Raw genomic sequence first — 25,189 nt, 5'->3', positions numbered from 1 at the left:
AAATAATGGAGTCTAATTTCTTTCCACTAGAGTGCTCCCATCTGCTGGATTTGGGGGCCAGTACAGTAAAACCCTCTATCAGTGACAATTATCCCATGCTTAGAGAGGACTGCACCGTAAGCGTGTGTGTGACCCACTCACTCCCACTGCTAATGATGCAAAGAATGTGTGTGTGTGTGGGTGTCGCTCCGGGTGGACTGCTGCGTAAGCGAGTGTGAATCTCTCACTCCCCTCCTCTGGGACAGTGAATCCAGGACATATCGCCCTGAGGGAACGTCACAAAAGGTGTGTGACAGTGTGTGTCCCACTCCCTCCCCAATGGAATGTCTCCAAGGATGACGGATGCTACACTGAGACGTCACAGCATGAATCACTCCCCAGATTCCTTGAAAGGAGGGGTGGACTGCATCAACTCAGCCCTGGGGGAAGAGGAGGGGGCAGTATACCTGCTGCTGCAGGTACAGTAGTGGTAAAGGTAAAGGTGATGTTTTGGAGAAAGAGGGTACACTAATGGAAAACTGTCATTTATACTGTCATTTTAGGTATTATCTTCAGCATAATGTAAATAATGGTGCATTGTGGGAAAATGTCTGTATTTCCAATGGTACTGTAATTCCAACCCCACAGAATACAGTACGGTATCGTATCTTTGGCGTGCCAAAACACTTTTTGACCACTAGTGGGTGCATGGCATTGTTGTTTATGGCTCATTAACATATTTTGAGGCATTTCCTTTTAAGAGGCTATATTTGTTGAGCCTGTGAGTGAGAATGTTGTATCCAATTTAACTCCTACAGTATGTGGTTATAGTGCTCCATGAAGTTTTAAATATACAGGGGACAGATTGGAGTGGCAGCAAGTCTTAAACCTTAAACGTTTGAGCATGATGACATGTCCTTTTGGTCTGTTTTACCCTGTAGTCACTGCCAGTGTGGAAGTCTTTGTTAAGGCCTCTAGAAGTGCAAGTGATATAAAACACCAATTATTCATTAACATGCTGTAATGTGTATCTAGCAGCCAACTTGCTTTGATACCGTATTTATATTGCTGTAGGTGTACTGTACTATGAAATACAGAATTTAACTCGCCACCGAGCTGCCTGTAAGATACTGTAAAATTCACGGCAAACCCTTCACAGTACATAATACAGCTGGTAATGTAGAGTACAATCACAACTCCATTAACTGTAAGGTGGTAGTAGCCAAGTCATCTCCCATACAATATAACACCGCTTCCAGCTGTACAGGTGTGTGTGAGTACCTATCTATAATGAGTATGTCAGTGTGTTTTTAAAGCTATATAGTGGCTAGGTTAGAGCTACGTTGGTCAGCAGGTTGGCCGAGGAGATAAAGAGGGCAGTGTTTCCTGGCAGCTCTCTCTCTCTCACTCTCTCTCACTCTCTCTCTCACTTTCTCTCTCACTTTCTCTCTCACTTTCTCTCTCACTCTCTCTCTCTGCAGATTTATCCCTCTGATTACGCCACTGTTTTTACTCCCCTCCGTCCCTCCGTCCCTCCGTCCCTCCCTCACTTACTCCTTCCATCCCTTCAATCCCTCCTTCTATCCCTTCCTCTCTTCCTATTGTCTCTGTAACAGCTACCTGCTCTAGCTCTCTCCCTTTCTCTCTGTCTCTCTCTTTATCCATTTTCTCTTTATTTCTCTCTCCCTCTCTCCTCTTTCTCTTTTTATCTCTACCTACACCCCTCCCCCCCTCTCTCTCTTTCCTCCCTCTCTCCATCAGGAATGACCTCAGTGCTGCTGGCTCCCCACAGTAAATCTGCCATATAGTTCCATAAAACTGCTAGGGGCATGACTTGACAAATATTAAGAAAGAGGAGAATAAATAAATAAAACTAAATAAAAGAGAAGAGCGTCTGGAGTGAGAGGCTTCATCTTCCCTGCTCTGTAAAAGTGTGTGAGAAAAAGCCAGGTTGTAAAATATTTACCTCAGTGTCTCTGAGCTTCCCTAACTCTGCTGGGAGCACTGTGGACTCACTGCATCAACACCATACACATATGCACACACTCACACAGGCATATACGTGTGTGTGTGTGTGTGTGTGTGCGTGCGTGCGTGCGTGCGTGTGTGTGTGTGTGCGTGCATGCGTGCGTGTTTCAATCTATAGCTGGAGGACTCCTGATATCTCCAGGAGTGATAAGTATAATCAGTTGTAGTCTAGTACTGTCTTTTTGCTAGCTAGGGCCATCTACTTTTAGTGCTGCCTGTCTTCCCAGTAGTCTACTTGGTGTGTGAACTGCTGACTGCTCATAACTTGCAGAGGATTGTTGACACATCAACCAGGATTAAGGGGCAGGGCAATTTGGGACTATTGTGGTTTTGGTACTCAGTGTCAGCGGCGGTCTCATCGTCAAAACTATCGCCGAAACAAAGAGGAAGGAAGGAGAGGAAGGCTCTACTCTCTCACTTTAGTATCTCACCTAGTTATTTTCAGATTATCTCATTTAGCTCTTTTGTAGTTTAGGCAATTACTGTATGTGTGTGTTTTCTATACCTGTTCGCTCCTCTCACTGTAGGCTTTACAGATTCTCCCCAACCCTTGGCTGCAACCCTTCTAATTTAGTGTGCCCTGCGTGCACAACCCATGTGGAATTCCTGGTCTCCGGCAACGTATGAAACTGCTGATATGCGGTCAGGCCCGCACAAGTTCATCTCAGCCTATACTGCCCTTCAGTCCCTAGACTTTTTGGCCCTGACGGAGACATGGATCACGCCAGAAAACCCTGCTACTCCAGCTGCTCTCGCTTCATCTGACTACGTTTTCTCTCATAGTCCGAGAGCATCTGGTATGACAGAGCTGCTCATTTCTCCTAAGTGGAGATTTTCTCTTTTCTCCCTGACTCACCTACCATCTCCTCATTTGAATTCCATGCTGTCTGTGTCAGTTGTCCACTCAAGCTTAACATTGTTGTCATTTATTGCCCACCAGGTGCCATTAGAGAGTTCCTCAGTGACCTTTATAAACTCATTTCCTGACGATGGCTCACCACTCTTCGTACTGGGCGACTTCAACCTTCTGATATCTGCCTTCGATTAATTTATTTCTAACTGTTTCTTTCCCCTCTTTACCTCTTTTGACCTCACCCTTTCCCAATCCCCTCCAACTCACAAGGCAGGCAATACACTTGACCTCATCTTTACTAGAGGCTGTTCACCTACTAATCTCACTGCAACCCCCCTCCAGGCCTCTGTTCACCTACTAATCTCACTGCAACCCTCCTCCAGGTCTCTGTTCACCTACTAATCTCACTGCAACCCCCCTCCAGGTCTCTGTTCACCTACTAATCTCACTGCAACCCCCCTCCAGGTCTCTGTTCACCTACTAATCTCACTGCAACCCCCCTCCAGGTCTCTGTTCACCTACTAATCTCACTGCAACCTTCCTCCAGGTCTCTGTTCACCTACTAATCTCACTGTAACCCTCCTCCAGGTCTTTGTTCACCTACTAATCTCACTGCAACCCCCCTCCAGGTCTCTGTTCACCTACTAATCTCACTGCAACCCCCCTCCAGGTCTCTGTTCATCTACTAATCTCACTGCAACCCCCCTCCAGGTCTCTGTTCACCTACTAATCTCACTGCAACCCCCCTCCAGGTCTCTGTTCACCTACTAATCTCACTGCAACCCTCCTCCAGGTCTCTGTTCACCTACTAATCTCACTGCAACCCTCCTCCAGGTCTCTGTTCACCTACTAATCTCACTGCAACCCCCCTCCAGGTCTCTGTTCACCTACTAATCTCACTGCAACCCCCCTCCAGGTCTCTGTTCACCTACTAATCTCACTGCAACCCTCCTCCAGGTCTCTGTTCTCCTACTAATCTCACTGCAAGCCCCCTCCAGGTCTCTGTTCACCTACTAATCTCACTGCAACCCCCCTCCAGGTCTCTGTTCACCTACTAATCTCACTGCAACCCCCCTCCAGGTCTCTGTTCACCTACTAATCTCACTGCAACCCCCCTCCAGGTCTCTGTTCACCTACTAATCTCACTGCAACCCTCCTCCAGGTCTCTGTTCACCTACTAATCTCACTGCAACCCTCCTCCAGGTCTCTGTTCACCTACTAATCTCACTGCAACCCCCCTCCAGGTCTCTGTTCACCTACTAATCTCACTGCAACCCTCCTCCAGGTCTCTGTTCACCTACTAATCTCACTGCAACCCTCCTCCAGGTCTCTGTTCACCTACTAATCTCACTGCAACCCTCCTCCAGGTCTCTGTTCACCTACTAATCTCACTGCAACCCCCCTCCAGATCTCTGTTCTCCTACTAATCTCACTGCAACCCCCCTCCAGGTCTCTGTTCACCTACTAATCTCACTGCAACCCCCCTCCAGGTCTCTGTTCACCTACTAATCTCACTGCAACCCCCCTCCAGGTCTCTGTTCTCCTACTAATCTCACTGCAACCCCCCTCCAGGTCTCTGTTCACCTACTAATCTCACTGCAACCCTCCTCCAGGTCTCTGTTCTCCTACTAATCTCACTGCAACCCCCCTCCAGGTCTCTGTTCACCTACTAATCTCACTGAAACCCTCCTCCAGGTCTCTGTTCTCCTACTAATCTCACTGCAAGCCCCCTCCAGGTCTCTGTTCACCTACTAATCTCACTGCAACCCCCCTCCAGGTCTCTGTTCACCTACTAATCTCACTGCAACCCCCCTCCAGGTCTCTGTTCACCTACTAATCTCACTGCAACCCCCCTCCAGGTCTCTGTTCACCTACTAATCTCCCTGCAACCCCCCTCCAGGTCTCTGTTCACCTACTAATCTCACTGCAACCCCCCTCCAGGTCTCTGTTCACCTACTAATCTCACTGCAACCCCCCTCCAGGTCTCTGTTCACCTACTAATCTCACTGCAACCCCCCTCCAGGTCTCTGTTCATCTACTAATCTCACTGCAACCCCCCTCCAGGTCTCTGTTCACCTACTAATCTCACTGCAACCCCCCTCCAGGTCTCTGTTCACCTACTAATCTCACTGCAACCCTCCTCCAGGTCTCTGTTCTCCTACTAATCTCACTGCAACCCCCCTCCAGGTCTCTGTTCTCCTACTAATCTCACTGCAACCCCCCTCCAGGTCTCTGTTCACCTACTAATCTCACTGCAACCCCCCTCCAGGTCTCTGTTCACCTACTAATCTCACTGCAACCCCCCTCCAGGTCTCTGTTCACCTACTAATCTCACTGCAACCCCCCTCCAGGTCTCTGTTCTCCTACTAATCTCACTGCAACCCTCCTCCAGGTCTCTGTTCTCCTACTAATCTCACTGCAACCCTCCTCCAGGTCTCTGTTCACCTACTAATCTCACTGCAACCCCCCTCCAGGTCTCTGTTCACCTACTAATCTCACTGCAACCCCCCTCCAGGTCTCTGTTCTCCTACTAATCTCACTGCAACCCTCCTCCAGGTCTCTGTTCACCTACTAATCTCACTGCAACCCCCCTCCAGGTCTCTGTTCACCTACTAATCTCACTGCAACCCCCCTCCAGGTCTCTGTTCACCTACTAATCTCACTGCAACCCCCCTCCAGGTCTCTGTTCACCTACTAATCTCACTGCAACCCCCCTCCAGGTCTCTGTTCTCCTACTAATCTCACTGCAACCCTCCTCCAGGTCTCTGTTCTCCTACTAATCTCACTGCAACCCCCTCCAGGTCTCTGATCACTACTTTGTTTCCTTTTCTGTCTACCTCTCTTCCAACCCTAACCACTCAGCCCCTACACAGATGGTCATGCGCTGTCACAATCTTTGCTCTCTCTCTCTCTCCTCTTCTATCCTATCATATCTCCCTTTCTGCCAAATCCTTCTGCCTCCTGTCTCCTGATTCTGCCTCCTATGATTCGCACTGTCCCCTTTCCTCCTGCCTGGCTCGACCCTGCCCTCCTACTCCGTTGTGACTCATTGCAAGCTTACAGAACAGGACTGAGGGCAGCTAAGCGAAAATGGACTTCTGGATGACCTATCATCCTTTCATTCCCTCCTCTCTATCTTCTCTTCCCCTGTATCTGCTGCTAAAGCCACTTTCTATCACTCTAAATGGAACCAACCCTAGGGAACTATTTTCCACCTTCTGCTCCCTCCTTAATCCTCCACCCCTTCCCCCTCATCCCTCTCTGCGGACGACTTTGTCAGCCACTTTGAAAAGAAGGTTGACAACATCCCCTCCTCATTCACTCAGACTAATGAGTCCACTCACACAGAATTACCCTACGCTTTGACCTATTTCTCCAGATGAAATCCTGGGACTAGTGAGGTCTGGCCGCCTGCTCGATCCCATCCTCTGCTCCCTTCTCCAGACCATCTTTGGAGGCCTTCTTCCATTCATCACTTCCCTCATCAACTCATCCCTGACCACTGGCTGCGTCCTATCTGACTTCAAAATGGCCTGAGTCGCTCCTCTTCTCAAGAAACCAACACTCTGACATCAAAAACTACAGACCGGTATCCCTTCTTTCCAAAACATTTGAGGCTCTACACACTGCCAAAGCTGACTCTCTCTCCTCTGTTCTCATCCTACTACATCCATCTGCTGCCTTCGACACCATGAACCATCAGATCCTCCTCTCCACCCTCTCAGGGCTTGCCGTCTCAGGCTCTGTACACACTTGGATTGCATCCTACCTGGCAGGCTGCTCCTACCAGGTGACTTGGAGAGGATCTGTGTCTGCATCACATACTCTCACTACTGGTGTCCCCCAGGGCTTGGTTCTAGGCTCTCTCCTCTTTTCTCTATACACCAAGTCACTCGGCTCTGTTATGTCCTCACATGGTCTCTCCTATCATTGCTATGCGGATGACACTCAACTCCTTTTCTCCTTCCCCCCTTCTGACACACAAGGTAGCGACACGTACCACTGCGTGCCTGGCATATATCTCAGCTTGGATGATGGCCCACCACCTCAAGCTCAACCTCGACAAGATGGAGCTGCTCTTCCTCCCGGGGAAGGCCTGCCCGCTCCAAGGTCTCTCCATCATGGTTGAAAACTCCACGGTGTCCCGCTCCCAGAGGGCAAAGAACCTTGGTGGGACCCTGGACAACACCCTGTCGTTCTCTGCAAACATCAAAGCAGTGACTTGCTCCTGCAGGTTCATGCTCTACAACATGTGTCAAAATCATTCCATGGAGGGCCGAGTGTCTGTGGGTTTTTGCTCCTTCCTTGTACTTGATTGATGAATTAAAGAACTCCCCTCACATGGTTGTCTAGGTCTTAGTTGAAAGGAAAAAACTAAAACACACAGACACTAGGCCCTCCATGGAATGAGTTTTACACCCCTGCTCTACAACATCCGTAAAGTACAACACGCACACAGGAAGAGGCGCACGTCCTAATCCAGGCACTTTGGACTAATGCAAATTGCTGTTGGCTGGGCTTCCTGCTTGTGCCATCAAAGCCCTGCAACCTATCCAGAACGCTGCAGCCAGCCTTGTGTTCCTTCCCAAATCCTCCCATGTCAACCCACTCCTCCGCACACTCCACTGGCTTTCAGTCGAAGCTCGCATCCACTACAAGACCATGGTACTTGCCTACGAAGCAGCAAGAGGAACTGCCTCTTCCTACCTTCAGGAACTGCCCCTCTTGCTCTGCTCAAACCCAGTACTCCATTCTGACATCTCTGGTCTCTTGGCCCTTCCAGCCCTACAGGGAGGCAGCTCCCGCTCAGCCCAGTCCAAGCTGTTCTCTGTCCTGGTACCCCAATGCTGGAACCAGTTTCTGCCTGAAGCTAGGATAGCAGAGTCCCTACTCATCTTTCGAAAACATCTAAAACCCTAATTCTTCGAAGAGTATCTAAAATTATCCCACAGCACCCCCCCCCGCACCTCCCCCAAATAAAATAACCTTTCATGAACTAAACTATAACTCACACTTGACCCCTACTAGCTCCGACTTTGCTAATACCTACTTTATTGATGAAACATTGACTTACTATGACTGAGATATGTGGTTGTCCCACCTAGATATGTTCAGATTAATAAACTGACTGTAAGTCGCTCTGGATAAGAGCGTCTGCTAATTGACTAAAATGTCAAATTGCTGTGTGTTTGTGTGAGTTTGTTTGTGTGTGTTGTGTGTACTAGATTGCATGTATGTCAGTCCATTAATGGTAGCCTATTCACCCTTGGTCAACCACAGATGTGAGCGCAACAAGGTATCACTCGGTATCAAGGTAAACATAATTTTTTGACGTTTAAGTTGAGACATTGTTACCTAACTTCATTTACCTAAAAATGAAACCAAAAACACTTGAATTGGGCTGGGGGTTTCACATCTCGTTAAGTTAAGGGTTAAGGTTTTGGACATGGCTAAAATAGTGGTTATGTGAATCTTCTACTGCACACATATTGGTTATTCAATTTTTTTTTTGTCATCCTATTTTTTTGGGAAGATTAAGTCTTTTTGATAATGTATCAATAATACAAAATGTAAAAATATATCTCTGACAATCTGATTCTGTGGCCCATTCTTCCTAGCTGTGACTGTCCTCACTATCGAAAGGGTATGATGCTTACTGCTCGATTAGGCTCCTTTCGCTCATAGAAGGTCCCCGTGTTCATTGCCTGTGAATGTCAGTGGATACGTTGGCAAAAACATTGACCAAGGCCATCATTTTACATCAAATTACATATCTTTCATTTAGCATGATATTGACCTTAAAAGTAGCCTAACTGCACAACGTTGCCCTAAGGCAACAAACAAATTAGATTAACTACACAACATTGCCCTGAGGCAAAACAAATAATATATATTTTTTGAATATACAAGTGCCTTCAGAAAGTATTCACACCCCTTGACTTTTTCACATTTTGTTGTGTTACAGCCTGAATTCAAAATATATTAAATTGAGATTTTGTGTCACTAGCCTACACACAATTACCCATAATGTCAAAGTGAAACACTGTTTTTCGATTTAAAAAAATAATTAATTAAATATGAAAAGCTGAAATGTCTTGAGTCAATAAGTATTCCACCCCTTTGTTATGGCAAGCCTATATAAGTTCAGGAGTAAATATGTGCTCTCTTCATCAACCATTTTGAAAAGAAGGTCGACGACATCCGATCCTCGTTTGTTAACTTGTTATGGATAGGGGGCAGTATTTTCACGGCCGGATAAAAAACGTACCCGATTTAATCTGGTTATTACTCCTGCCCAGAAACTAGAATATGCATATAATTAATTAGTAGCTTTGGCTAGAAAACACTCCAAAGTTTCTAAAACTGTTTGAATGGTGTCTGTGAGTATAACAGAACTCAAATGGCAGGCCAAAACCTGAGAAGATTCTGTACAGGAAGTACCCTGTCTGACCATTTCTTGGCCTTCTTTGTCATCTCTATCCAAAACAAAGGATCTCTGCTGTAACGTGACATTTTCTAAGGCTCCCATAGGCTCTCAGAAGGCGCAAGAACGTTGAATGATGACTTTGCAGTCTCTGGCTGAAAAACAGTAGCGCATTTGGTAAGTGGTCGATCTGAGAACAATGAGACGGGTGCACGCATGCACGTGAAGAGTCCATTTTACTTTTTCAGTCTTTGAACAAAAACAACGACTCCCGGTCGGAATATTATCGTTATTTTACAAGAAAAATCGCATAAAAATTGATTTTAAACAGCATTTGACATGCTTCGAAGTACGGTAATGGAATATTTTGAATTTTTTTGTCACGATACGCGTCCACGCGTCACCCTTCGTCACCCTTCGGATAGTGTCTTGAACGCACGAACAAAACGCCACTATTTGGATATAACTATGGATTATTTGGAACCAAACCAACATTTGTTGTTGAAGTAGAAGTCCTGGGAGTGCATTCTGACGAAGAACAGCAAAGGTAATCCAATTTTTCTTATAGTAAATCTGATTTTGGTGAGTACCAAACTTGGTGGGTGTCAAATTAGCTAGCCCGTGATGGCGAGCTATCTACTCAGAATTTTGCAAAATGTGCTTTCACTGAAAAGCTATTTTAAAATCGGACACCGCGATTGCATAAAGGAGTTCTGTATCTATAATTCTTAAAATAATTGTTATGTTTTTTGTGAACGTTTATCGTGAGTAATTTAGTAAATTCACCGGAAGTGTTCGGTGGGAATGCTAGTTCTGAACGTCACATGCTAATGTAAAAAACTGGTTTTTGATATAAATATGTACTTGATTGAACAAAACATGCATGTATTGTATAACATAATGTCCTAGGAGTGTCATCTGATGAAGATCATCAAAGGTTAGTGCTGCATTTAGCTGTGGTTTTGGTTTTTGTGACATTATATGCTAGCTTGAAAAATGGGTGTCTGATTATTTCTGGCTGGGTACTCTGCTGACATAATCTAATGTTTTGCTTTCGTTGTAAAGCCTTTTTAAAATCGGACAGTGTGGTTAGATAAAGGAGAGTCTTGTCTTTAAAATGGTGTAAAATAGTCATATGTTTGAAAAATGGAAGTTTTCGGATTTTCGAGGAGTTTGTATTTCGCGCCACGCCCAATCATTGGATATTGGTGTGGTGTTCCGCTAGCGGAACGTCTAGATGTAAGAGTCAAACGACACCGCTGGTCCTGCTCACACTGCCCTAGCCTGTGCGTTGACCTCTTTCTCCCCTCTCTCTCCAGATGAAATCTCGCGTCTTGTGACGGCCGGCCGCCCAACAACCTGCCCGCTTGACCCTATCCCCTCCTCTCTTCTCCAGACCATTTCCAGAGACCTTCTCCCTTACCTCACCTCGCTCATCAACTCATCCTTGACCGCTGGCTACGTCCCTTCCGTCTTCAAGAGAGCGAGAGTTGCACCCCTTCTGAAAAAACCTACACTCGATCCCTCCGATGTCAACAACTACAGACCAGTATCCCTTCTTTCTTTTCTCTCCAAAACTCTTGAACGTGCCGTCCTTGGCCAGCTCTCTTGCTATCTCTCTCAGAATGACCTTCTTGATCCAAATCAGTCAGGTTTCAAGATTAGTCATTCAACTGAGACTGCTCTTCTCTGTGTCACGGAGGCTCTGCTAAAGCTAACTCTCTCTCCTCTGCTCTCATCCTTCTAGACCTATCTGCTGCCTTTGATACTGTGAACCACCAGATCCTCCTCTCCACCCTCTCCGAGTTGGGCATCTCCGGCGCGGCCCACGCTTGGATTGCGTCCTACCTGACAGGTCGCTCCTACCAGGTGGCGTGGCGAGAATCTGTCTCCGCACCACGTGCTCTCACCACTGGTGTCCCCCAGGGCTCTGTTCTAGGCCCTCTCCTATTCTCGCTATACACCAAGTCACTTGGCTCTGTCATATCCTCACATGGTCTCTCCTATCATTGCTATGCAGACGACACACAATTAATCTTCTCCTTTCCCCCTTCTGATAACCAGGTGGCGAATCGCATCTCTGCATGTCTGGCAGACATATCAGTGTGGATGATGGATCACCACCTCAAGCTGAACCTCGGCAAGACGGAGCAGCTTTTCCTCCCGGGGAAGGACTGCCCGTTCCATGATCTCGCCATCACGGTTGACAACTCCATTGTGTCCTCCTCCCAGAGTGCTAAGAACCTTGGCGTGACCCTGGACAACACCCTGTCGTTCTCCACTAACATCAAGGCGGTGACCCGATCCTGTAGGTTCATGCTCTACAACATTCGCAGAGTACGACCCTGCCTCACACAGGAAGTGGCGCAGGTCCTAATCCAGGCACTTGTCATCTCCCGCCTGGATTACTGTAACTCGCTGTTGGCTGGGCTCCCTGCCTGTGCCATTAAACCCCTACAACTCATCCAGAACGCCGCAGCCCGTCTGGTGTTCAACCTTCCCAAGTTCTCTCACGTCACCCCGCTCCCCCGCTCTCTCCACTGGCTTCCACTTGAAGCTCGCATCCGCTACAAGACCATGGTGCTTGCCTACGGAGCCGTGAGGGGAACGGCACCTCCGTACCTTCAGGCTCTGATCAGTCCCTACACCCAAACGAGGGCACTGCGCTCATCCACCTCTGGCCTGCTGGCCCCCCTACCTCTGAGGAAGCACAGTTCCCGCTCAGCCCAGTCAAAACTGTTCGCTGCTCTGGCACCCCTATGGTGGAACAAGCTCCCTCACGACGCCAGGACAGCGGAGTCAATCACCACCTTCCGGAGACACCTGAAACCCCACTTCTTTAAGGAATACCTAGGATAGGATAAAGTAATCCTTCTAACCCCCTCCCCCCCTAAAAGATATAGATGTACTATTGTAAAGTGGTTGTTCCACTGGATATCATAAGGTGAATGCACCAATTTGTAAGTCGCTCTGGATAAGAGCGTCTGCTAAATGACTTAAATGTAAATGTAATGCTTAACAAGTCACGTAATACGTTGCATGGACTCACTCTGTGTGCAATAGTAGTGTTTAACATGATTTGTGAATGACTACCTCATCTTTGTACGCCACACATACAATTATCTGTAAGGTCCCTCAGTCGAGCAGTGACTTTCAACACAGATTTTACCACAAAGACCAGGGATCTTTTCCTATGCCTTGGTAGAACCGTTGAAATAAAAAAGCATACATTTAATCTCCCTTTGGTATTTGGTATTTTATTAGGATCCCGATTAGCTGTTACACAAGCAGCAGCTACTCTTCCTGGGCTCCACACAAAACATGAAACATAATACAGAACATTATTAGACAAGAACAGCTCAAGGACAGAACTATATACATATTTAAAAAGGCACCCGTAGCCTACATATCAATGTATACACACAAACTATCTAGGTCAAATAGGGGAGAGGCGTTGTGCCGCGAGATGTTGCTTTATCTGTTTTTTGAAACCAGGTTTGCTGTTTATTTGAGCAATATGAGATGGAAGGAAGTTCTATGCAATAAGGGCTCTATATAATACCGTCTGTTTTCTTGAATTTTTCTGGATTTGGGGACTATGAAAAGACCCCTGGTGGCATGTCTGGTGGGATAAGTGTGTGTGTCAGAGCTGTGTGTAAATTGACTACGCAAATAATTTGGAATTTTCAACACATCAATGCTTCTTATGAAAAGAAGAAGTGATGCAGTCAGTCTCTCCTCAACTCTTAGCCAAGAGAGACTGGCATGCATAGTATTTATATCAGCCCTCTGATTACAATTAAGAGCAAAACGTGTCACTCTGTTCTGGGCCAGCTGCAGCTTAACTAGGTCTTTCCTTGCCACACTGGACCACACGATTGGACAATAATAAAGATTAGACAAAACTAGAGCCTGCAGAACTTGCTTTTTGGAGTGTGGTGTCAAAATAGCAGAGCATCTCTTTATTACGGCTAGACCTCTCCCCATCTTTACAACCATTGAATCTATATGTTTTGACCATGACAGTTTACAATCTAAGGTAACGCCAAGTAATTTAGTCTCCTCAACTTGTTCAACAGCCACACCATTCATTACCAGATTCAGCTGAGGTCTAGAACTTAAGGAATGATTTGTTCCAAATACAATGCTCTTAGTTTTAGAGACGTTCAGGACCAGTTTATTACTGGCCACCCATTCCATAACAGACTGCAACTCTTTGGTAAGGGTTTCAATGACTTCATTAGCTGTGGTTGCTGATGCGTATATGGTTGAATCATCAGCATACATGGACACACATGCTTTGTTTAATGCCAGTGGCAGGTCATTGGTAAAAATAGAAAAGAGTAGAGGGCCTAGAGAGCTGCCCTGCGGTACACCACACTTTACATGTTTGACAGGAGAGACGCTTCCATTAAAGAAAATCCTTTGAGTTATATTAGATAGATAGCTCTGAATCCACAATGTGGCAGAGGTTGAAAAGCCATAGCACATACGTTTTTTCAACAACAGGTTATGGTCAATAAAATTAACTTAATGTCGTGAATACAAAGTGTTACGTTTGGGGCAAATTCAACACAACACATCACTGAGTACCACTTTCCATATTTTCAAGCATGGTGGTGGCTGCATCATGATATAGGTATGCTTGTCATCGGCAAGGATAAGGACATTTTTTGGATAAAAATAAATGGAATAGAGCTAAACACAGGCAGAATCCTAGAGGAAAACCTGGTTCATTCTACTTTCCATCAGACACTGGGAGATCAATTCACCTTTCAGCAAGACAATGACATAAAGCACAATGCCAAATCTACACTGGAGTTGCTTACCAAGCAAGACGACATTGAGTGTTCCTGAGCGGCCTAATTACAGTATGGCAAGCCCTAAAAATGTCTGTCTAGCCATCTTCAACAACCAACTTGACAGAGCTTGAAGAATTTGAAAGAATAATGTGCAAATATTGTACAATCCAGGTGTGCAAAGCTCTTAGTGTAATGCTCGGGCGTCGTGGGTGAGGAATCAAACGCAGGAAGCAGCGAGTACAGGGTAGTGGCTTTTAATGGGCCAAGAGGCGAACAAACACAAGCCACCCCAAACAGCGATAAGCGCGCACACAAAACAAAGTGCCCCAAACACAGGGGAAAACACAGTCGGAGCAAAACCAACGCACAAGCGCAAACACAAGCATACAACAGAATAAACAATCCCGCACAAAGAGAAGGCGGGCCAGCTAATAATTATAGCCCCGCTAATCACCCCCACTATACGAACAGGTGCAAACAATCACAAAAGGGGGGAAAACAAAAAGGGAATCAGTGGCAACTAGTAGGCCGGTGACGACGACCGCCGAGCGCCACCCGAGCAGTAGGGGGCGCCACCTTCGGTGGGAATCGTGACACTTAGAGACTTACCCAGAAAGACTCACAGCTGTAATCGCTGCCAAAGGTGCTTCTACGAAGTATTGACTCAGGGATGTGAATACTTAACTAAGTTAGATATTTCTGTATTTAATAATTGCAAACATTTCTAAAAACACGTTTTCACTTTGTCATTATGGGGTATTGTGTGTAGATGGGTAAGAAAAACATATATTTAATCCATTTTGAATTCAGGCTGTAAGAACAAAATTTAATAAGTCAAGGGCAATGTTCCCTCTAAGCTGCGCGAGTGCGTGGGTTCACAGCTCCCTGGAACTGCTGCGCAGAAAAAAGATCAGCCTGCGCAGAGAAGCACGATATTGAACTAAACTCAACTTTCTAGAGTTTTCCCCCTTAGTTAACACTATCAATGTTTCCCTTTGCTGTGGGAATTGTGATCGAATCAATGCAATAGTAGCCACTTTAAATGTAACATACCGAAACAAAACAAACTATGCAAGAGATTTTGTTGTAGGCAAAATGCATGGTAGTACTGTAGGATTCTATTGCATTGACATGCACGACTCTGGCCGTAATCTACACAGACTGGTGCAGCATAAACAATCCGACATGCAGTAGGCCTATATGTAAATAGACCACTGCCATATATGGATCTGTACAATTCACTTTGAACTGGACTGTGTTTACAGCATGAACGGCTGTGAGTAGATGCGCTTGTTTTGAGATCAACGCGAGAGCTGCATGTAGACACGTGTGCAAATTTGTTCATATCGTCTGCTAGTTAGTGAGTTATTAGCCCAGTTATCGATAATTTGTAGTCAGCAATGGGTTAGTGCTTGTTTCCTACAAGAGCAGACAACATGTACATTTCTAGACATCTTTGAAAAGTGAGTAGGGTAAAGAGCATTTTTATGTCTTAAAGGGGCAGTGTTGTATTTTAAAACAGGCTTGAAGAAGCTAAATAGCCAATAGGCAGAGGGTAGAATAATTTGTCTGATTCTCTGTAATAATGTTATGGGAATAATAATACATTTTACTTTGTAAAGTGACTTCTTGCATCAAACAACACAACAACATTTTCAGTCACCTCCTTGTCTGAAGGACAAGTGGATAAACAGGTTCATGTCAAGCCCTGCATGTTTTATTCAAAAGTCTCATGAAATTTAGATCTACATTGGACACCACACATTGGCTGCTACTGTAGACTGAATGTTAGAACATTATGGGATGCATTTTCTCCATTGTTTTTGATGGTAGGCCGCTCTGGTAGGCTTACATTATGATCAAATAGCCACAATAACCTACTTGACCACTGTCTGAAACTGTAACTTAAAGCGGGTACAGCCTCAGTGTTCACAGAACACACACACTGAGAGTTGCAGAGAATTTTCACAACATTCAAGTTTGCAATCAGCAGAGCTAACAATTGCTCAGTGCCAAAATGTTTTTGAGGGAACATTGGTTAACGGGTATGAATACTTTCTGAAGGCACTGTATATAAAAACGAAATATGTTCAAAACCTTCTTTAGAGGTTCTTACACAAATACATATTTTTTATTGTGAAGTTCTCTCTATTTAAACGTGCACAATAATTAAAGGTATCTTACCCTTGATGCGCTCAGGTTGCTCTGCTTCCTCCCTCAATTGATACATCATTCCGACTTCTGCACCTCATTGGATTGTTTACAGACATGTCATCACATATTGTCATATTGTCCTTTCTAGAGTGATCTCCCTGTGTGAGCTACCAATAACCCACTTGTATCCCTGATAACAACAAAACACTAAAGACAAGAGTGGTATTGTCTCCAAAGCACTCTGTGGAGCAAACACACACACACACACACACACATCCACACACACATGCACGTACCTCGGCCACCCTGACCCCTGTCAACAAAGACAAACAGACAAACAGCAGTATTGTAAGCCACCTCCTCTCCATGTGGACAACCACGCTACACAACACTGGCACCATATGGAGCCGATATCGTTGAGGAAACAGCGCAATTTATATACACAGAGAAATTGTTTTACAGTGTCTGTGTTCTTCTACCGGAGTTAAAACTGTCATCATCAATCTGTCTGATAAGCAGGGAGGTTACAGTCTAAGAGGATCTGTGAATTCATTACTTTTCAGTCATTTAGAGATGCAGTTGTTGTTCTTTCTTTCACACTCTAGTTCAGACGTAGGATGTTCATTTGAGCATTCTTCTGTTGCTGAGAATTTAAAAGACTTCTAAAGATGATCATTTCCACTTTAAAATGTCAGACTTGATTTGCACTAATGAAAAATGTATAAAACATGTTTATCTCCATTCATTATAATCCACACAATAATTCACATTCACATTTTTCTGCTGTAGCAAACTGGCTCAAATTAAATCCTATATCTGTATACAGCACCACAGAGGAGATAGACATACTGTAGATGCTAACATACAGAGGAACGCACGCACGCACGCACGCACACCCACAAACACATGCACAGGCACGCACGTACGCACGCACGCACGCAGGCACGCACGCAGGCACGCACGTACGCACGCACGCACGCACACTTTGTTGGAGCTAGGAACACAAGCATTTCGCTACACCCGCAATAACATCTGCTAAATATGTGTATGTGACCAATACATTTTCATTTGATTTGACACACACACATATAAACACGCACGCACGCACGCACACACACACACACACACACACACACACACACACACACACAACACACACACACACACACACACACACACACACACACACACACACACACACACACACACACACACACACAAAGCTCCTACTGATAATGAAGAGGGAATAAATCCCAAGCTCCTGCTCTACCCTACCTGGGCCCGATTGCTTCTGCCAAATTTAAGGCGCGGCGTGGCCAGGCCCAAATCACAAAATCAGAAATAACTTCCTCTGTTAGTAAATCCATTAGCTGCTCCCCTCTCTCTGTCACTCGCTTCCTGCTTGGAGTTTGCTCTGCATGCGCTTTGCACATGGTTTTGGATCTGTGAGTATCCGTAGCAACTGCTCCGCTTGGGCTGCTTTGCTCAATGACGAGACATAAGAGAGCAGTTAGCTACCTTTCGTCACTCTAAATCCCGACAAAACTCAACAAACATTATTTTCTGTGAAAGAATCTCTCCTGTCTTATATTTGATGAGGTTGAAGCACTTCTGACACCATGTTATGATCTTAGTCAGATACTATGACTGTACTACGCAGCAGAGCACGAGCAAATGGCTCAGCTTCAAAATGTTAGTGATCAATTTAGTGATACCCGAGCCCTGCCCGTATACTAGTTATTGATGAAAAACAGCTTCTACCCAGTCTTAAACAGATGTATAATGTCGGGGCCTGTAAGGCTCAGGTCATGTAGCAGAGCTCTAGCTCTTACCTAGCTGTAGCTCCATGTTGCTGATCTTGTTCTCAGAAGGATAAAGGATCTTCGGTGGCTTGTCAGTCAGAGGGGCTGGAATAAAGAAACACACAGTTTAGACATGTTAGATGTCCCTCACAAACACGAGAATGCCATGGCAACACCACCATACTGCTACTGAACCTTTCTTTTTTAACGGCATAGACAAAACTCATATAGGCCCAGTTTGTAAGAGTAAAGATACAGCGAGAGGGATAGACAGAGAGAGGGAGACAGAGCGAGCTTGTGAACTTATGCAGTCTCCAATACAAGGAAGTCCTTCTCTCAAACAGAAAACTCCTAACAGTACATCCAGTCCTCCGGTAGCACAAAAAGTCAGTTTCCTAAAATTCTCTGTTGTATTAATTATACCTGACACTAGAACAGAACCCTCGAAAAGCAGGTAAGCATTCACATAGTCTGGATCCTGCAACCAGAAAACAAGACTAGCAGGAAGGGATGGTGCAGTGTTGGTTATGTCATATTCACAACGAACTAATGGACACCAGTGGAGTGACAGCACAGAACATCTCTTGTTGCCGAAGCAAAGACAACACGTACACTAGATCGCTCTCTCTCTCATCCCCTCTCCTCTCTCATTTCTTCACTCTCTGATGCTATGAATCTCAACTCTGTTCCTCCTTTCTTCTCTTGTTCTCCGTTATCTTTCACTACAGAGTGATATTCCTCTCTATTGCCTATAGAAACGACATACATTTAGTTTGGCCTATTTGCACGAATAAATTTGTCAATGATTTGACACAGACGTGACACCAGTTAATGGTGCTCAGTGTTTGAACAAACATCATGGTGAGACCAAATTGAGACTCTGCATTCAGAATTCTGCAAAATCATCCTCTGTGTACAACATAAAACACAAAGTAATGCATGCAGAGCAGAATTAGGCTGATACCCGCTAATTATCAAAATCCAGAATAGAGCTTTTAAATTCTACAACCACCTAAAAGGAAGTGATTCCCAAACCTTCCACAACAAAACCATCACCTACAGAGAGATGAACCTGGAGAAGAGTCCCCTAAGAAAACTGGCCCTGGGGCTCTGTTCACAAACAGGAACAGACCCCACAGAGCCCCAGTACAACAACACAATTTGACCCATCAAATTATGAGAAAACAAAAAGATAATTACATGACACATTGGAAAAAATGTACAAAAATACAGTGCCAACTAAAATAACGTTTGGCCCTAAACAGAGAGTACACAGTGGCAGAATACCTGAACACTGTGACTGACCCCAAAATAAGGAAAGCTTTGACTATGTACAGACTCAGTGAACATGGCCTTGCTATCGAGAGAGGCCGCCATAGGTACACCTCGCTCTCAAGGGAAAACAGGCTATGTGCACACTGTCCACAAAATGAGTTAGAAACTGAGCTGCACTTCCTAAATTCCAGCCAATTGTATGACCATATTAGAGACACATATTTACCTCAGATTACACAGACCCACAAAGAATTCCAAAACAAGTCAAATTTTGATAAACTCCAATATATATTGGGTGAAATGCCACAGTCTGCCATCACAGCAGCAGTATTTGTGACTTTTTGCCACAAGAAAAGGTCAACCAGTGAAGAACAAACATAATTGTAAATACAACACATATTGATTGATTGAGTTTTTTCCATTTTTACTTTGACTATTTGCACATCATTATAACACTGTATATAGATGTAATATGACATGTGAAATGTGCATATTCCTTTTAAACTTGTTTACTGTTCATTTGTTATTGTTATTGTTATCACCTTTGTTCATTATATATTTCACTTGCTTTGGCAATGTAAACATATGTTTCCCATGTCAATAAAGCCCCTTTAATTTAATTTAATTGAATTGAGAGAGAGAGAAAGACAGAGAGAGAGAGAGAGAGAGAGAAAGGCAGAGGGAGAGAGAGAGAGAATGAAAGACAGAGAGAGACAGAGAGAGAGAGAGAGAGAGAGAGGAGTGTGTTTGAATTAAATGTGTGCATGTGTGTGTGAGCAACAAGATCTCATAGTTTCCCTTCGAAATTCAATGTATTAAGAATGAACATTTATTTTATGCATAATAATGCATGGTTACAGGGTTGATTCTGTGCGGTTACAGGGTTAAAACAGAAACAACTAAAAAGTTAACTGTTTTGGCAGTAAAGGAAAGGTTCACCCATCTTGAATGTTAAACAGTTTTTGTACATCTCTGAGTGATGTTCTATCTTTTCCCTGGGTCATTTCATAGTTTCATGTGGGTTATTGGTGTTCAAGCAGGCAGAAATCCGTCCGGTATGACGTAGCACTGTGATAAAGTCTCTCTCGCTACAGTAGAAGTTAATAGGAATACAAATTTTAGATCGCAAAAAACGTCTATCATACATGTCAGATTTTAATACTGGCCGATAACTCGGGAGGTCATACTGGTCATAACTCGGGAGGATTTCTTCTCTCGAAATTTTTGCTATATTTCTACCTCGAGAAATATGTAATTTAACTGAGAGTCAGGCACATTTTTCCTATTTGTCTCCTTCTTTAGTCCATGGTGCATTGCATGGTGCAGTTGTCAGAGATATTATAGAAAGGAGATAGGAATCCAATGAATGAAGGAACGTATAATGCCCCATCCAGCAGACTGTTGACCAATCGTGTTCACATTGTCATGCTGTGTCACGCGGTTGCTAAGCTAATCGTCACACAATCCCTTCTCAAAGTCAATTTATATGTCGAGAAACTTGCCTATTTTCCTTGAAAGTACAGTACCAGTCAAAAGTTTGGACACACCTGCTCATTCCAGGATTTGTCTTTATTTTGACTATTTTCTACATGAAACTGGCTCTCATGAGGACTCCCACAGGAAAGGAAGACCTAGAGTTACCTCTGCTGCAAAGTTCAAGTAACAGACATATCTCAACATTAACTGCTCAGAGGAGACTGTGTGAATCAGGCCTTCATCGTTGAATTGCTTAAAAAAAACACTACTAAAGGACACCAATAATAATAAGAGACTTGCTTGTGCCAAGAAACACGAGCAATGGACATTAACCTGTCTGGGCTAGGGGGCAGTATTTTCACGGCCGGATGAAAAATGTACCCAATTTAAGGTAGAATATGCATATTATTAGTAGACTTGGATAGAAAACACTCTGACGTTTCTAAAACTGTTTGAATGGTGTCTGTGAGTATAACAGAACTCATATGGCAGGCAAAAACCTGAGAAAAAGTCAACCAGGAAGTGGAGGATCTGAGAATTGTAGTTCTTTCTAGTCCCTTTCGAAACTACAGTATCCGTGGGGTTACGTTGCACTTCCTAAGGTTTCCATTGGCTGTCTAAAGCCTTCAGAAAGTGGTTTGAGCATTCTCCTGTCACTGGGCAGATAATAGGAGCTCAGTTTCTGAGTGGACTGCCTGGCAACAAAGGGATTGGATATGCGCGGTCACGCGAGCACGCTGTTCCTTCTTTTTCTCCTTGAATGAATACGCTATTGTCCGGTTGGAATATTATCACAATTTTACGTAAAAAATACCATAAAGATTGATTTTAAACAGCGTTTGACATGCTTCTAAGTACGGTAATGGAACATTTTGACTTTTCGTCTCTGGTTCCGCGCTCGCGCGGTATGCCTTTGGATAAGTGATCTGTACGCACGAACAAAACGGAGGTATTTGGACATAAATATGGATTATTTGGAACAAAAACAACATTTCTTGTGGAAGTAGCAGTCCTGGGAGTGCATTCTGACAAAGATCAGCAAAGGTAAGAGAATATTTCTAATACTAATTCTGAGTTTAGGTTGCCCCGAACTTGGCGGGTGTGTGTATAGCTCACCGTGATGGCTGAGCTATGTACTCAGAATATTGAAAAATGTGCTTTCTCCGTAAAGCTATTTTAAAATCTGACACAGCGGTTGCATCCAGGGGTAATCTATCTATAATTCTTTTTTTTTTAAATTATATATTTTGTCAACGTTTATGATGAGTATTTTTGTAAATTGATGTTCACATTCACCGGACGTTTTGGTGGGAATACATTTTCTCAACATCATGCGCCAATGTAAAATGCTGTTTTTGGATATAAATATGAACTTTATCGAACAAAACATACATGTATTGTGTAACATAATGTCCTAGGAGTGTCATCTGATGAAGATCGTCAAAGGTTAGTGCTTCATTTAGCTGTGTTTTGGGTTTTATTGACACATGTCCTTGCTTGGAAAATGGCTGTGTGATTATTTTTGTCTATGTACTCTCCTAACATAATCTAATGTTTTGCTTTCGCTGTAAAGCCTTTTTGAAATCGGACAATGTGGTTACACCAAGGAGAAGTGTATCTTTAAAATGGTGTAAAATAGTTGTATGTTTGAGAAAGTTGAATTATGACATTTTGTTGTTTTTGAATATTCCGCCCTGATATTTCACTGGCTGTACGTAGTCAGTTGTCCAACTGAATGTACTCAACTGAAATGTGTCTTCTGCATTTAACCCAACCCCTCTGAATCACAGAGGTACGGGGGGGGGGGGGGGGGACTGCCATAATCAACATCCACATCTTTGGCATCCGGGGAACAGTGGGTTAACTGCCTTGCTCAGGGGCAGAACAACATATTTTTACCTTGTCAGCTCGGGGATTCAATCCAGCAACCTTCTGGTTACTGGCCCAATGCTCTAACCACTAGGCAGAAGGAGGTGTGACAGTGCGATGGTGCTTTGCTGGTGACACTGTCAGTGATTTATTTAGAATTCAAGGCACACTCAAGCAGCATGGCTACCACAGCATTCTGCAGCGATACGCCATTCCATCTGGTTTGCACTTAGTGGGACTATCATTTGTTTTTCAACAGGACAATGACCCAAAACACACCTCCAGGCTGTGTAAGGTCTGCTTGACCAAGATGGAGAGTGCTGCATCAAATTACCTGGCCTCCACAATCATCCGACCTCAACACAATTGAGTTGGACAGCAGAGTGAAGGAAAAGCAGCCAACAAATGCTCAGCATATGTGGGAACTTTTTCAAGACTGTTGGAAAAGCATTCCTGGTGAAGCTGCGTGAGACAATGCCAGAATGTGGAAAGCTGTCATCAAGGCAAAGGGTGGGTACTTTGAAGAATCTCAAATCTAAAATAAATATTTGGTTAACACTTTTTTGGTTTCTACATGATTCCCTTTGTGTTATTTCATAGTTTTTATGTCTTAACTATTATTCTACAATGTAGAAAATAGTAAAAGTAAAGAAAAACCCTTAAATTAGTAGGTGTGTCCAAACCTTTGACTAGTACTGTACATAATGTCACCATTCAAAAGCTATACGATACTACAGACAGCAAGTTAATTATCTCATATCTCGGAAAATATTTGCATTGTTGACTTCTTGTACCAGAATCGCCCTGAATACACCGCGCAGCCCATTGACGTAGCATGGGCAACGCTTCCCATCTTCTCAAAAGTATATCTGCCGTTGCGAATTTTAGACTCCACTCTGTGAGGCACATCGATCTGCAGGTTGAACATTGTGAGATTGTAGACTCCTAAATTCATAGTGCAGTTTGTATAGGCGATTTTACAGCTAACTAGCTATGTTACATGCTGATATTGTCTTTGCTATTATTGTGTGTAGCTACATTTGCTAGTTAACTACAGAGCTAGCTAGCTAGCCAGCTAGCCCACAGAGAGCACTGTATTGTGGATTTCAAATCAAAATCAAATCAAAGTTTATTCGTCATGTGCACCGAATACAACAGGTGTAGACCTTACAGTGAAATGTTTACTTACAGGCTCTAACCAATAGTGCAAAAAAGGTATTAGGTGAACAATAGTTAGGTAAAGAAATAAAACAACAGTAAAAAGACAGGCTATATACAGTAGCGAGGTTATAAAAGTAGCGAGGTTACATACAGACACCAGTTAGTCAGGCTGATTGAGGTAGTATGTACATGCAGATATGGTTAAAGTGACTATGCATATATGATGAACAGAGAGTAGCAGTAGCGTAAAAGAGGGGTTGGCGGGTGGTAGGTGGGACACAATACAGATAGCCCGGTTAGCCAATGTGCGGGAGCACTGGTTGGTCGGCCCAATTGAGGTAGTATGTACATGAATGTATAGTTAAAGTGACTATACATATATGATAAACAGAGGGTAGCAGCAGAGTAAAAAGAGGGGTTGGGGGGCACACAATGCAAATAGTTTGGGTAGCCATTTGATTACCTGTTCAGGAGTCTTATGGCTTGGGGGTAAAACAGTTGAGAAGCCTTTTTGTCCTAGACTTGGCACTCCGGTGCCGCTTGCCATGGGGTAGTAGAGAGAACAGTCTATGACTGGGTGGCTGGGGTCTTTGACAATTTTTAGGGCCTTCCTCTGACAAAGGCTGGTGTAAAGGTCCTGAATGGCAGGCAGCTTAGCCCCAGTGATGTACTGGGACGCACGCACTACCCTCTGTAATGCCTAAAGGTCGGAGGCCGAGCAATTGCCGTATGCAACCAGTCTGGATGCTCTCGATGTTGCAGCTGTAGAACCTTTTGATGATCTCAGGACCCATGCCAAATCTTTTTAATTTCTAGAGGGGGAATTGGCTTTGTTGTGCCCGCTTCACGACTGTCTTGGTGTGTTTGGACCATTCTAGCTTGTTGGTGATGTGGACACCAATGAACTTGAAGCTCTCAACCTGCTCCACTACAGCCCCGTCAATGAGAATGGGGGCGTGATCGGTCCTCCTTTTCCTGTAGTCCATAATCATCTCCTTAGTCTTGGTTACGTTCAGGGATAGGTTGTTATTCTGGCAACATGCGGCCCGGTCTCTGACCTCCACCCTATAGGCTGTCTCGTCATTGTCGGTGATCAGGGCTACCACTGTTGTGTCGTCTGCAAACTTAATGATGGTGTTGGAGTCGTGCCTGGACATGCAGTCGTGGGTGAACAGGGAGTACAGGAGGGGACTGAGCACACACCCCTGGGGAGCTCCAGTGTTGAGGATCAGCGTGGCAGATGTGTTGCAACCTACCCTTACCACCTGGGGGCGGCCCGTCAGGAAGTCCAGGATCCAGTTGCAGAGGGAGGTGTTTAGTCCCAGGATCCTTAGCTTAGTGATGAGCTTTGAGGGTACTATGGTGT

General features: G+C 44.4%; 1 protein-coding gene across 4 annotated transcripts in view; it reads right to left on the bottom strand.

The window, feature by feature from the left end:
- The window catches only part of LOC115161238 (interleukin-1 receptor accessory protein-like 1-B), a 351,323-nt gene that overhangs the window by 131,101 nt on the left and 195,033 nt on the right, over positions 1–25,189 (bottom strand). For all 4 annotated transcript variants that reach the window (XM_029712042.1, XM_029712044.1, XM_029712043.1 and 1 more), the window contains exon 5: positions 18,073–18,147. In XM_029712042.1, the coding sequence (XP_029567902.1) occupies positions 18,073–18,147 (75 nt within the window). The remainder of the gene's footprint in view (positions 1–18,072; positions 18,148–25,189) is intronic.

The sequence above is a fragment of the Salmo trutta genome, chromosome 24, assembly GCF_901001165.1.
Source record: "Salmo trutta chromosome 24, fSalTru1.1, whole genome shotgun sequence".
NCBI lineage: Eukaryota > Metazoa > Chordata > Actinopteri > Salmoniformes > Salmonidae > Salmo > Salmo trutta.
The sequence above is the reverse complement of the archived record's forward strand: the minus strand, read 5'-3'. Positions and strand labels throughout refer to the sequence as shown.